Below are 13,393 nucleotides of genomic sequence, written 5' to 3'. Positions count from 1 at the left end.
GACTTCATACCTAGCACAACGCTCATAATCAACTGAGCAGATATAATCCTTGTCCTATGGATTCTTGAGAAATGAGTGACTGAGGACACCTCAAAAGACTGGAGCAATATCATCATCAAATTACTCTGCTTAAGTTACTATAAAGGCAACCAATTCTACACATTTAAATAAAATGTGTCCCTAGTAAGATAAAACATCTTTCATTTCTCTAGTGTTAATGATAACATTTCCAAGATTTGCATTTTTTATGCAACACTCTAATTATTTATAAACTATTCCACCAAGACTGCCTCTTGTAAGAATGCCTTCTAAGGATGTTCACTTTATATGATCCAGGTCTGTACTATATTTCATTTCATAAAATGAAATAGGCAGGTAAGGAAATGTATAAAGTGTACATTTCATAATCAAATTTTCCAGCTTTGAAGAATGAAACTCTAATCCTCTAAGTATATTCAGAGAAACAATAAACCTATGTAAGTGTGATGGAAGTTTGAGGTGAATTACTGATCAACATTGTAACAACCTCCTGCATATTCAGCACCAGGTACCTAAAATTCAACATTTGTTACACACTGGAATAGCATACAACTTAGATCTCATCTCTGTACAGTCATCTCAAAATGAATACCAATACAGCGTGAGCACACAGAATGCTAATCTTATACTTTTATCAGTCAAATTTACAAAATCATTGTAAAAATACTTCCAATAGAAAATTCAATTTTCAAAATGTGCCATCAGACTTACGCCACTATTCTGATTTCTTAATTATAAAGAACATTAGCAGTGTTATTCATAACGAAAAAGATTTAAACTGTACAGTGCAAGCCATGTAACCATTTTATAGTTCATACATCTTAAGATTCTAACATCACAATTGATTCTTCATTCAGATTAGCAAAGTTGCAAATATCTTCAAGATTCATTTATTATCAAAGAATGTATAAATTATACAACTTGAGATTTGCTTGCTCACATGTAGCCACAAAGCAAGAAACCCAAAAGAACCCAATTAAAGAAAAAAGGAACGAAAATAAAAGACCAACACTCAATGCACAAGAGAAAAGAAAGTTTTTAAAAAATCATGCAAGCAATTGAAGTGAACAACAGCAGCATTCCAAACCAAAACAGAGTCCTCAGATCTGAACCCTGAAGCAGCCCAGACTATGCCCAAAGCCTTGCTTATCAGTTCATCATATTACAGAGCACAGAGCACAGCAGCTGGGGCAGTCTTCATAATTTCTGTGGCATGGAGATGGCCACCACAGAGAACAAGCAAAATCAACTCTCATCCCGATTTCTACAGGGCACAATTGAGAGCATCCTGACTGGCTGCATCACTGCCTGGTATGGGAACTGTAGCTCCCTTAATCGCAGGATTCTGCAGAGTGGTGCAGACAGCCCATTGCATCTGTAGTTGTAAACTTCCATGATTCAGGATGTTTACAAAGACAGGTGTGTAAAAAGGGCTCGTAGGATCATTGGGGACCCAAGTCACCCCAACCACAATCTATTCTAGCTGCTACCATCCAGAAATGGTACCACAGCACAAAAGGCAGGACCAACAGGCTCTGGGACAGCTTCTTCCACCAGGCCATCAGACTGATTAACTCACGCTGATTTGAGTATAACTCTGTTACATTGACTGTTCTATTTATTATAAATTATTATAAATTACTATGATTGCACATTGCACACTTAGACCAAGACGTAATGCAAAGATTTTTATTCCTCATGTATGTGAAGGATGTAAGTAGTAAAGTCAATTCAAATTCAATACCCTATCTTTTCAGTCTATTTGGGGCAGCAGTTAAATTGACCCAACAGTGGAACAGCAAAAGTCTCTGGTGCCTTGGAGAGAGGAGTGAAGATCACAGAGAGTGAACAAAATCAGCTTTCATCTCTGATCTGAGCTGGCAACAGACTGGAAACTTTTGTGGAAGGACTTGCTATTTCTCTCCACAGATGCTGCCTGACTCAGTAAGTTCTGTCATCATTGTGTGCTGTTCCAGATTCCAGCATTTGCAGTATCTTGTGTTGGTATATATTTTGTGGTGGCCTCGACAAGCAGTAGAAATGATGGAAACCTGCAGTCTGAAGTCTTATACAGCACTACAGTACAAAAACAGTCTCTTTGGCACATCTAGCCTGTGCCAACCTCTTTTTCTGTCTAGCTCTATCAACCTGCACTTAGACCATAGCCTTCAATGCACCTCCCTTCCAGGTACCTATTCAAGCTTTCCTTAAATGAAAAAAATTAACCTGCATTCACCACTTCCACTGGCAGATTGCTCCACAACTTCACTGCTCTCTGAGTGAAGAAGTTCCCCCTAAAACATTTCAGCTTTCATCCTTAACCAATGATCTATATTTCTAGTCTCACCCAAACTCAGTGGAAAACACCTGCTTCCATTTACTATATCTATATCCTTCATAATTTTGTATACCTCTATCAAATCTCTCCTTATTCTCCTATGCTCGATGGATAAAGTCTTAACCTAATCAACCTTTCCATATAACACTGGCACTCAAGTCCCAGCAACATCCTTGTAAATTTTTCTCTGCACTCTTTCAATCTTATAGATATGTTTCCTGTAGGTATATGACAAGAACTGCAGACAATACTCCAAATTTGGCCTCACCAACATCATATACAACTTCATCATAGCATCCCAACTCCTGTACTCAATACTCTGATTTATGAAGACCAATGTGCCAAAATCACTGTTTACAACACTATCTACTTGTGACGCCACTTTAAAGGAATTATGGATTTGTATTTCCAGATGCCTTTGTTCTGCTACACTCCTCAGTGCCCTACCATTCACTGTGTAAGACCAATTCTGTTCTTCCAACATACAACACCTCACATTTGTCTGAATTAAATTCCATCTGTCATTTTCAGCACATTTTTTTCCTGGTCCAGATTCACTGCAAGCTTTGACAGGTTTCTTCACTGTCCACTATGCCCCCAGTCTTGATGTCATCCAAATAATCATGTTTCCAGTTTACCACATTATCATTCAAATCATTTTTTTAATTTTTATGTTATTTTAGCAATACAGCATACCACTATATATGACAAATAATAGATCTAGTACCAATCCCTCCTGCATATCACTTATCACAGGCCTCCAGTCACAGAAGCAAATATCTACTATCATTCTCTGGCTTCTTCCATTAAGCCAATGTTGAATCCAATTTACTACTTCATCCCAAATGCCAAGTGACTGAACCTTCTGCACCAGCCTCAATGCAGACTTTGTCAAAGGTTTTGCTGAGGTCCATGCAGACAATGTCTATTGCCATTCCTTCATCAACTTTCCTGGTAACTTCTTCAAAAAAAACACTATAAGACAGGTTAAACATGACCTACCACGCACAAACCACATGCATGGCAGGTCATGTCTAACTAATCTTATAATCAAAGGCCCTGTCTATCCAAATACTTTCATATCCTGTCCCTTAGAATACTTTCCAATAATTTACCCACTACTGACATCAGTCTCACCAGCCTATAATTTCCTGGCATATTCTTAGAGCCTTTATTGAACAACAAAACAACATTAGCTATCCTGCAGTTCTTCAACACTTCACCCATGACTAAGAACATTTTAAGTATCTCTGCCAGAGCCCCTGCAATTCCTGCATCAGACTCCAATAAGGTCCTAGGAAACACCTTGGCAGGCCCTGTGGACTTAGCCACTCTAATTTTCCTCAGAACTGCAAGTACTTCCACTTCCATAATCTGAATATGGTCCATAACTTCACTACTGTTTTGTCTCTGTTTATGTACTCTGCTCCCATCTCTTGAGTAAATATAGATGAAAAAAAGATCAATTTAAGATCTCCCTCATTTCTTTTGGTTCCATGCATAGATAACAATGGTAAGTTTCAAGCAGACCAATTTTGTCCCTTGCTATCCTTTTGCTCTTAATGTATGAGTAGAAGCCATTGGGATTCTCCTTTACCTCACCTGCCAGAGCAATCTCATGCCCGCTTTCAGCTCTCCTGATTTCCCTCTCAAGTATTCTCTTAAATGTCTTAGACTCAAATGCTTAATCTGTTCCTTGCTGCCTATTGCTGGTATTCACTTCCTCTTTTTCTTTCAGACGGCCAACATATCCCTCAAAAACCTAGTTCCTTAAACCTGTTAACATTTCCTTTTATTCTAACCAGAGTATACAAACTGTATACTCTCAATATTTCACTATTGAAAGCTTCCCACTTAGCACACATCCTTTTTGCCAGAAAACAACCTAAACAACAAAAAACAACCTTAAAGTGAAATAAGATTTTAAAGAAGTTAACATCAGCAACAACATAATATTGGGAAAAAATGAAGGAACTGAAAAGCTAAATACTTATGGCCTACTGATCTGGATTCATTTGTTGCCATTATCCAAACTTCCATAACTTCTGAAATGGTTTCAATTGATAATACAGAAGAACTCATCTGATTTTCTTCAGTCATGTTAAAGTGTTCACTTTCAGTAAAATATAAAAATCAAATTTCTGCAACTAACAAATACAATGCATTGTAAAATACTTGGAAGAAATATTTCTATGAGTATTTTTATACTTTTAATGGAAGTGTTGCTGTGTTAAAAAGTGTTACTAAATTAATGTAATTATAAATTATAAAAACAGAATACCCTATTTTTATTTCTTGGTTACATCATACAAGGACATATACTGGTTTAATTATATGCCTTAGAAATTAAACATGTAGAAACTGTACTAAATTTTCTATGTGAGAAGATATTCAAAGTTAAAAAGAAAATATCAGAAACATGTTTTCGAAAGGTGGGGGGGGAGAGGAAAATTAACATTTTAGATAAAAACAAAAATTAATCTTGCTGGAAGCACGATATGGATTCCAGCAAACTGTCAGTCTGTTTCACATTCTGTTCAAAGAAAATTGGCACGGTGTAAAATGGGTCACCTATTTGCTGTCAGCTAAATGGCCAACTTCAAAGGCCTTATTGCTTAATTCCAGAATTTTGTTTTATGTTGGTGTTCTTTTCTGATTTGCTAATAGATTTACTTCCCAAGGGCTATTGCATTTCTGGTTTTGTGTTGTAATATCTTTTTCCTCCAAAGATCATGGAAGCAAGCTTTGTAATACATGAAAAAATGGGAAAAAAGGCTTTCACTCCTGGAAGTAAATGGTGTGTCATATCAAAAGTTGAGTTTTCAGTGGTCAAGAATCTACACAAATTCATTTCTTCTGTAATTCTTATTAACACTTGATAGGCAATGGACAAAAAAACCTTTTGGCATGGAAAAAAAAAATTGTTTTATAAAAGATGAAAACATTGCTACAGTGGCATGCAAAAGTTTGGGCACCCCTTGTCAAAATTTCTGTTACTGTGGATAGCTAAGCGAGTAAAAGATGACCTGATTTCCAAAAGGCATAAAATTAAAGATGACACATTTCTTTAATATTTTAGGCAAGATTACTTCTTTATTTCCATCTTTTATAGTTTCAAAGTAACAATAAAGGAAAAGGGTCCGAAGCAAAAATTTGGACATCCTGCGTGGTCAGTACTGAGTAACACCCCCTTTGGTAAGTATCACAGCTCGTAAACGTTGTCCGTAGCCAGCTAAAAATCTTTCAATTCTTGTTTGAAGGATTTTCACCCATTCTTCCTTGCAAAAGGCTTTTAGTTCTGTGAGATTCTTGGGCCGTCTTGAATGCACTGCTTTTTGAGGTCTATCCACAGATTTTCAATGATGTTTAGGTCAGGGAACTGTGAAGACCATGGCAAAACCTTCAGCTTGCGCCTCTTGAGGTAGTCCATTGTGGATTATGAGGTGTGTTTAGGATCATTATCCTGTTGTAGAAGCCATCCTCTTTTCATCTTCAGCCTCTTTACATAAGGTGTGATGTTTGCTTCCAGAATTTGCTGGTATTTTATTTAATTCATTCTTCCCTCTACCAGTGAAATGTTCTCCGTGCCACTGGCTACAACACAAGCCCAAAGCATGATCGATCCACCCCCGTACTTAACAGTTGGAGAGGTGTTCTTTTCATTAAATTCTGCACCCTTTTTTCTCCAAACATACCTTTGCTCACTGCGGCCAAAAAATTCTATTTTAACTTCATCACTCCACAGGACTTGTTTCCAAACTGCATCAGGCTTGTTTAGATGTTCCTTTGCAAGCTTCTGATGCTGAATTTTGTGGTGAGGATGCAGGAAAGGTTTTCTTCTGATGACTCTTCCATGAAGGTCATATTTGTGCAGGTGTCGCTGCACAGTAGAACAGTGTACCATCACTCCAGAGTCTGCTAAATCTTCCTGAAGGTCTTTTGCAGTCAAAATGGGCTTTTGATTTGCCTTTCTAGCAATCCTATGAGCAGTTCTCTTAGAAAGTTTTCTTGATCTTCGAGACCTCAACTTGACCTCCACCGTTCCTGTTAACTGCCATTTCTTAATTACATTACGAACTGAGTAAACGGCTACCTGAAAACACCGCTATCTTCTTATAGCCTTCTGCTTTGTGGGCATCATTTATTTTAATTTGCAGAGTGCTAGGCACCTGCTTAGAGGAGCCCATGGCTGCTGATTGTTGGGGCAAGGTTTGAGGAGTCAGGGTGTTAGTAAAGCTTTGAAATTTGCAACACCTGGCCTTTCCTAATGCTGACTGTGAACAAGCCATAGCCTTAACAAGCTAATTAAGACCTGAGACCTTGGTAGAAATTACCTGAGAGCTCAAATCTCTTGGGGTGCCCAAACTTTTGCATGGTGCTCCTTTCCTTTTTTTCCACTCTAAAATTGTACAAAACAAAAACAATGCACTAATCTTGCTTAAAAAGTTGAAAAGGATGTTTCATCTTTAACTTTATGACTTTTGGAGATCAGTTCATCTTTTACTCACTTAGCTATTCACAGTAACAGAAATTTTGACCAGTTGTGCCCAAACTTTTGCATGCCTTGGTATATCACAGCCCAAAAAAAGACAAGTAGTATTCTGAGAAATAAAAGCATCATGTTCTTGAACCAAAACATAAATTGGAGCAGACATGCACTTTTGCCTGTATACAAGTACATCAGCTTAATTAATATACTGTATATGTGAAATACTGCTGAATGGATTGAGTGGCTTTGTGGCCAAATTTGAGAATGATAGAAAGATAATAGAGTGGCAAGCAGTGCTGAGAAAGCAGGTGGTCTGCAGAAGACTTGGACAGATTAAGAGAATGGACAAAGAAGTGTTGTTAGATGTAATACAGTTTAGGGATAGTGGAATCCACTGGCTGGCTGGTTGAGTGGAGTCACAACAACAACCTTAAACTCATTGTCAGTGAGGAACTAATTGTGGACTTCAGGAAAGGGATGTTGGGAGAAGACATACCCGTCCTTAATTAGGAATCAGCAGTGGAATGGGGGAGCAGCTTCAAGTTCCTGGAGGTTAACATCTCTGACATATTGATGCAATTACAAAAAAGGGATGCCAGGAGCTATATTTTATTAAGAGTTTGAGGAGATTTGGTACATCACAAAAGCAAATTTCTACAGGTGTACCATGGAGAGCATTCTGACAGGCCTCATTAACATCTGGTATGAAGGTACCAATGCACAGAATCAGACAAAGCTGCAGAGGGTTGTAAACTTAGACAGCTCCATTATGGGCATTAGCCTCCCCACCATCCAGACCATTTTCAATAGGTGATGTCTCAAGAAGTTGGCATTCATAATTAAGGACTATCATCATCCAAGACATGTCCTTTTCTCATTGCTAGCATTAGAGAAGACAAACACTCAACTCTTTAGGGACAACTTCTTCACCTCAGTCATCAGATTTCTGAGTGGGCTATGAACACTACCCCACTTTTTGTAGTACTTATCATAGTAACTTGTACTCATATTTTTAAATTTGTATTGCACTGCACTGCTGCTGCAAAACACAAATTTCATGATATATGCGAGTAATAAATCTGATTCTGATTGTATTGTCATGCATTTTGGTAAAAGTAAAGATGTAGACAATTTTCTAAACAGCAAGCAAATCCAGAAATTGGAGGTGGAAATGGATTTGGAAGTTCTATTGAAGGAATCACAAAAAAATTAACTCAAAATTAATTAGTCAGTAGTAAGGAAGGCAAATGCAGTCTTAGCATACATATTGAAAAGTCTAGAAGATAAAATCAAGGATGTAAAGCTGAGAAACACACACCAGTATCTGCAAATTTTCATGTGTATATAAAGCTGAGGCTTTAAAAGGTATTAATCAGACCATATTTGGAGCATTGTAAGCAGTTTTGGGCCCCATATCTAAGAAAGAATGTGCTGGCATTGTGGAAGGTCTGAGAAAGTTTATGACAATGATCCCGGGAAGGAAAGGTTTAATGTATCAGTAACATTTGATGGCTCTGACCTATACTGACCAGAATTTAGAAGAATGAGTGGGATATCAGTGAAACCTACCGAGCACTGAAAGGCATAACTACAGTGCACATGGAGTGTATGTTTCCAATAATAGAAAAGTCAAGGACCAGAGGGCACAGCTGCAGAATAGAAGGATGTCCCTTCAGAATAGAGATAAAGAGGAATTTCTTTAACCACAGGGCAGTGAATTTGTAAATTCATTACTAGTTAGCTGTGGAGGCCAAGTCATTGGATTGATAGGTTCTTGATTAGAAAGGGAGTCAAAGGTTATAGGGAGAAGGCAGGAGAATGGGATTGAGAAGGAAAATAAAAGAGCCAGAACCGAATGTCAGAGAAGAATCGATGGGCTGAATGATCTAATTCTACTTCTATGTCTTATGGTATAAATTAGTTATCTAGCATGTTAATGCAAGATTATATTGGGATGCATTATCTATGTCAGAATAATGACACAAAGGTCAGTAAAGAAGTACAGCTATCTCACTGCAAATTGTCAAACTAAAGGCAAAAATCTCACGGTATGTACAGAGTGAAAAAAGGTAACAACATGAAGACAAGTCTCACAAATAAGATTTCCTTTCCATTTAGTTCTTAGCGTTTTCAATGGACCTATATGTACATATGTAGTTGTCCTTTTTTCTCTTGCTGTGGATGGTTAATTTATTTTGCATGAGGCTTGATCAGCAAGTGTATCTACAATCATATATTCAATAAAGTATAAGTTTACTATCTCAGAAAATTCTAGAATAGTGTATTCAATAAAAAGCAATAAAATGTGTGTGCTCACATTTCCCCCTCCCCAAATGAGTCAATAATCAAAACATTCCCTTTTTTGTTTAAGATTGTGTAAGAAACATTTCAAGTACCCAATAAATAAATAATTGTTTTTCAAAATGGCAATTTGAAAATATTTATTATGTATCTCATAAGTAACCACTAAAAATCTAAAAGATTCCAAGCAGTATCAATGAAAAAGCTGATAATGTCTTGAGTTTCTAATTGTGATCATGTTTCATAACTCATTTCCAAACAAATAAGCATGTTAACTCTTTCTTGCTAATCAGAATCCCAGTCACAATTATTGTCACTCTCTTATATATGATATTTGTTTTGATGCAGTAGTACAGTACAAAGACATACAATTACTATTAAAATGACTTATGTAATTACTAATTACATTTGTTGGGAGTTCTATGTAGAATGAAGTTACATGAAAAAATGAATTAAAAATATTTCATCTAATAAAGCTTTATAACTGTTAGCTAAGTAAAATAGATTAAAAAAAAAGTCACAGGCTATTTTTTCCAATATAAAATTAAATATAATGGAAAATCATGTCAAATCCAAGTGTCATTTCATTCTGTTTTCAAGATATTTAGCACTTAAATTAATTCAAAATTCTGGTCCTCAACTTTAGTCAACCTACTTAATAAATTAAGCTGGAAAATTCTCCAGTTTAATTGTTCTTCCTGTTGACTGTCCCCCTTCATCAGTTGCTGCTAATGGTATAAATACATAATACTGCAACACTAGATGGCAGTGCCAGAGGTCACATTAAAGTGGCCTACATAAAAGTCATTTGAAACTGAAAAGTTTTTCTGCAAATAGTATCTTCAGTTGTTGATAATGTAAACGAAATCACCACTACTTATAATCCTTAACAATTGATTATGAAACTTTAAACTACACTTCAATTAACTGTAATAAAATACTTTAATTGCCCGTGTTGAATATTTATGCAAAAATTATAATTTACAATAAATATTGTTTAAAAACTTAATTCTATCATGCTCCCGACAAGATCAAAGAATGATCCTAAAGTTTTCAGGTAAGTTAATGAAATTAGGTCAGTTTTCTGATGTCAGTCGGGATGAGTCAAGCTTCGCTTTTTTCCCTTGTCTTACCAGCCCCACTAATCTATTAAAGAGTAATACATCTAAAATGATCAAACAACATAAGATAATTTACAGAGGGAATTTGACGCAAAAGGGAACCCTTGCCAACCTTATTCCACACCCTCGTAAGTCAGTAAGTAAGCTCATTTACGAAGTTGTATCTGCACATATGGTGACCTTGAGATGACAACGCGTGCCGAAATTCCTCAGGTTTGTTACAATACAGAGGAAACCACCTAAACACAACTAAGTTGATTGAAACCATACAGGTCAGACAAACCAGCAGCCTCACGTTCCTGCACAGACCAATCTACAAACTTCCAAAAACAAAAACAGAACACTGGCAGTACCTAATGAATTAAAGCGAAAGATACAAGATTCAAACATAAGTAATACTTCTATACTGTCCTTTGCAATAACAGCTAGTGGCTTCTATGTAACTGCGTTTATTGATCACCTAAAAGAAAAACATTTACGGCGATGAAGGCTCAGAAAGCTGCAGGTAGCGAGCAGGGGCAGTGGTGCCGCCCGCGCTCTGACCAGCAGGTGGCGCCATTGCTCGATGGCAGAACGTGGGCACCTTGAGGAAAGGTCGCCCGAAGCCCGGCGGTCACCTCAGCACCATGGCAGCCCGCACCCGCCATCCCGCCACCGCCACCGCCACCGCCGCCGCCGCCCCGCTCAAGGTGCCCGCTGCTGTCTACACCGTTCGCGTAAAATCACCTCAGCACCTCACGGTGGCAGCCCGCTCACGGTGCCCGGCGTGGCCAACACCATTCATGGAAAAAGGTCGCCCAGAGCCGGACGGACGGTCACCTCGGCAGCCCCCCGTGCCCGGTACTGCCAACACCGTTCCTGAGACTCATCACACACGCACGGCAGATGCTGGCAGCCGGCAAATACTGTTTCAAAGAAATGTGGCTGGTTGCCCATGGAGTGGTCCAAACGTGCGGCTACCCAAACTATCGCGATCGAACGAAAACTTCTCCCGTTAATTCCACGACCAAAGGTCTCAGAGTTGCTGCAAGAGACTGGTGTACTCACCATATTGACTTCTGAAACCATATCTATACTGGCAATGTCTATGTTCATGCCAACCAGCACAGGATCACCTGCAAACAAAACAAGACCGTCCGCAACGTTGATTTATTTAACTCTTCGATAATACATCAGAAATGACACATATACACACAAACACGCATCTACAACCCGACTCCAGGCAGCGTGGTCACCGTCCTCCCCTTCCCCCAAGGCACTGGTTTAAATCACATTTCTTTCAATTAAGCACATCCACAAAACGCAGTGCTTCCATGTAACATTACAGTATGTGACCGGCATTTGATATTCTGCTTTACAACACCGAATGTTTCAGAAATGTTGCAGGAAATTAAAATTGTGGCACTGGACATTGAACTTCATTAAATCGAAGGTGCAAATGGGAACCGGTCCGGATTCACCTTTGCACCGAATCGTCGGCTGTTCCGTGATTATTTTGAATCCCTCCACCAGAGGAATCCGGTTTAATAACTACCAGCACAACTTATTTAGGCTGACGTTTGGCCATCAGATCCTGACCAAGGGTGAGAGTAGCCCCACTGAAAGGGACACTAGCCAAACACCTTGCGTGGAACCCAAGCAACTTGTGTCCCAATGATTTAACTTTTAAATCCTTATGGTGGGTTAGACGGCAGTCAATATGCAAGGGGAGAGGAGGGGTGAGGTGTGTGGGGGGGAACAAACAGGGAATCACATCAATACCAAAAAAAAACACAAATTACCTCCAAAATCTGGCCTCAAACGGATATCATAGCCCTTCAACAGTCTATCAACGGTCTCCTTCACCAATGACATGTTACTGGGGTCTTTGACACTGGATAAGAAAGCAAAATGTAACAGTAAATGGCATAATTATAGGAAAAAAATAAATGCCTGGAGTAAAGTGCCATTCTGCAAACGAAGAGGTGCCGACCTCGGACACCATGGCTTACCTTTGTGCACACACCATCGCCAATAGCAAGGGGAACGACAAAGCCCTAAAGTAGCCCCTTCTCCGGACTCTCAGCATCCCTAAGTTGTGCGGATGATGTCGGGGGTCTCTTATTTTTTTTTCCAGCGAAGACAGCGATAGAGGGAGAGAGAGAGAGAGAGAGGATCCAACTTATTCTGACCAGTGCAGTAATTCCAAGGTGGGGGCGCCTGCGCACACTCTCTCACTCGCTCCTCAACATCAAAGCCCGTGGATGTGGGCAAAGCGGCTCCACTCCGCTAAATAAAAATATAACAGCAACAGAGGAGAGGGGTAAGAGGGAGAGAAAATGGAAAGAACTAAATGGGGGGGGGGAGGAGGAAGGAAGGGAGGAAGGGTAGAGAAAGAGAGAGAGGGGGAGGAGGAGTGAAGAAAAACAAGATGTCTGTGGCTGTTCTATTGAGCAACGCAGTTTTCTCCTTTTTTCCCCCTCCCCTTGTTTTCTTTTAACCCTGTCTTTAGACGCTGCCTGTTAGAGCATCTGAAAATGCCAGGGTGGAAGGACACCGTGTGCTTGTCTCTTCCAGAAATCTTGGCGCATGGTGCTGCTTCCAGATCGTTATCCTCACAGGCGGATCGTCATTCCCACAGTGGGGAGGGGAGGGGAGGAGGTGGGGGTAGAACAATATAAAGGAAATTTGCTTAAACCTGGAGGATGCTAAAACACGCACTACGCACGGCTTCCTTTGAAAAAAAAAGCAGAAAATCGCAGAGATGGGAGTCTGCCAGCTTCCGCCTTGCTCCATATTAATATTCGTGAGCACGCAGGCACACGTCCATCGCCTCTCCCTATCCTCGCTCTGCTTGTGTGTGTGTGATGTTTTTTTTGTTGGTGGAGGAGAAGGGATAACAAAACAGAAAAGCTGGCTCGGGTTGTATTTTAACACATTTCCCAGTCTGCGCGCGCGCGCGCGCTTGGGGACGCGAGCGAGCCGCAGGCCGTTGGCCGCCGCTCCCTCCCGCGCGCCGGCTCGAGCCCCCCGGCTTCAGCTCGCTCGACTAACGGACGCCGGGTCACGTGAGACCGGCTTCGAGGCGGGAAAAGGGGGATCCCGGCTCCTCGCCGCTCGCCACAG

At 39.7% G+C, this 13,393-nt stretch overlaps 2 protein-coding genes across 2 annotated transcripts in view; one reads left to right on the top strand and one right to left on the bottom strand.

Annotated features, from left to right (window-relative positions):
- Positions 1–13,199, bottom strand: part of LOC140739195 (gamma-aminobutyric acid receptor subunit beta-2) — a 185,969-nt gene extending 172,770 nt beyond the window's left edge. The window contains exons 1-3 of the mRNA XM_073067265.1: positions 12,280–13,199; positions 12,070–12,161; positions 11,336–11,403 (exon numbers count right to left, since the gene is read on the bottom strand). Coding sequence (XP_072923366.1) covers positions 11,336–11,403; positions 12,070–12,161; positions 12,280–12,356 — 237 coding nt within the window. The 5' untranslated portion in view covers positions 12,357–13,199. The remainder of the gene's footprint in view (positions 1–11,335; positions 11,404–12,069; positions 12,162–12,279) is intronic.
- gabra6b (gamma-aminobutyric acid type A receptor subunit alpha6b) overlaps positions 12,492–13,393 on the top strand; it is a 40,502-nt gene continuing 39,600 nt past the window's right edge. The window contains exon 1 of the mRNA XM_073067259.1: positions 12,492–12,590. The gene's annotated coding sequence lies outside the window, so the exon portion shown is untranslated. The remainder of the gene's footprint in view (positions 12,591–13,393) is intronic.

Source organism: Hemitrygon akajei, chromosome 15 (assembly GCF_048418815.1).
Source record: "Hemitrygon akajei chromosome 15, sHemAka1.3, whole genome shotgun sequence".
NCBI classification, from domain to species: Eukaryota; Metazoa; Chordata; class Chondrichthyes; order Myliobatiformes; family Dasyatidae; genus Hemitrygon; species Hemitrygon akajei.
This window is presented reverse-complemented; position numbering and strand designations above follow the sequence as displayed.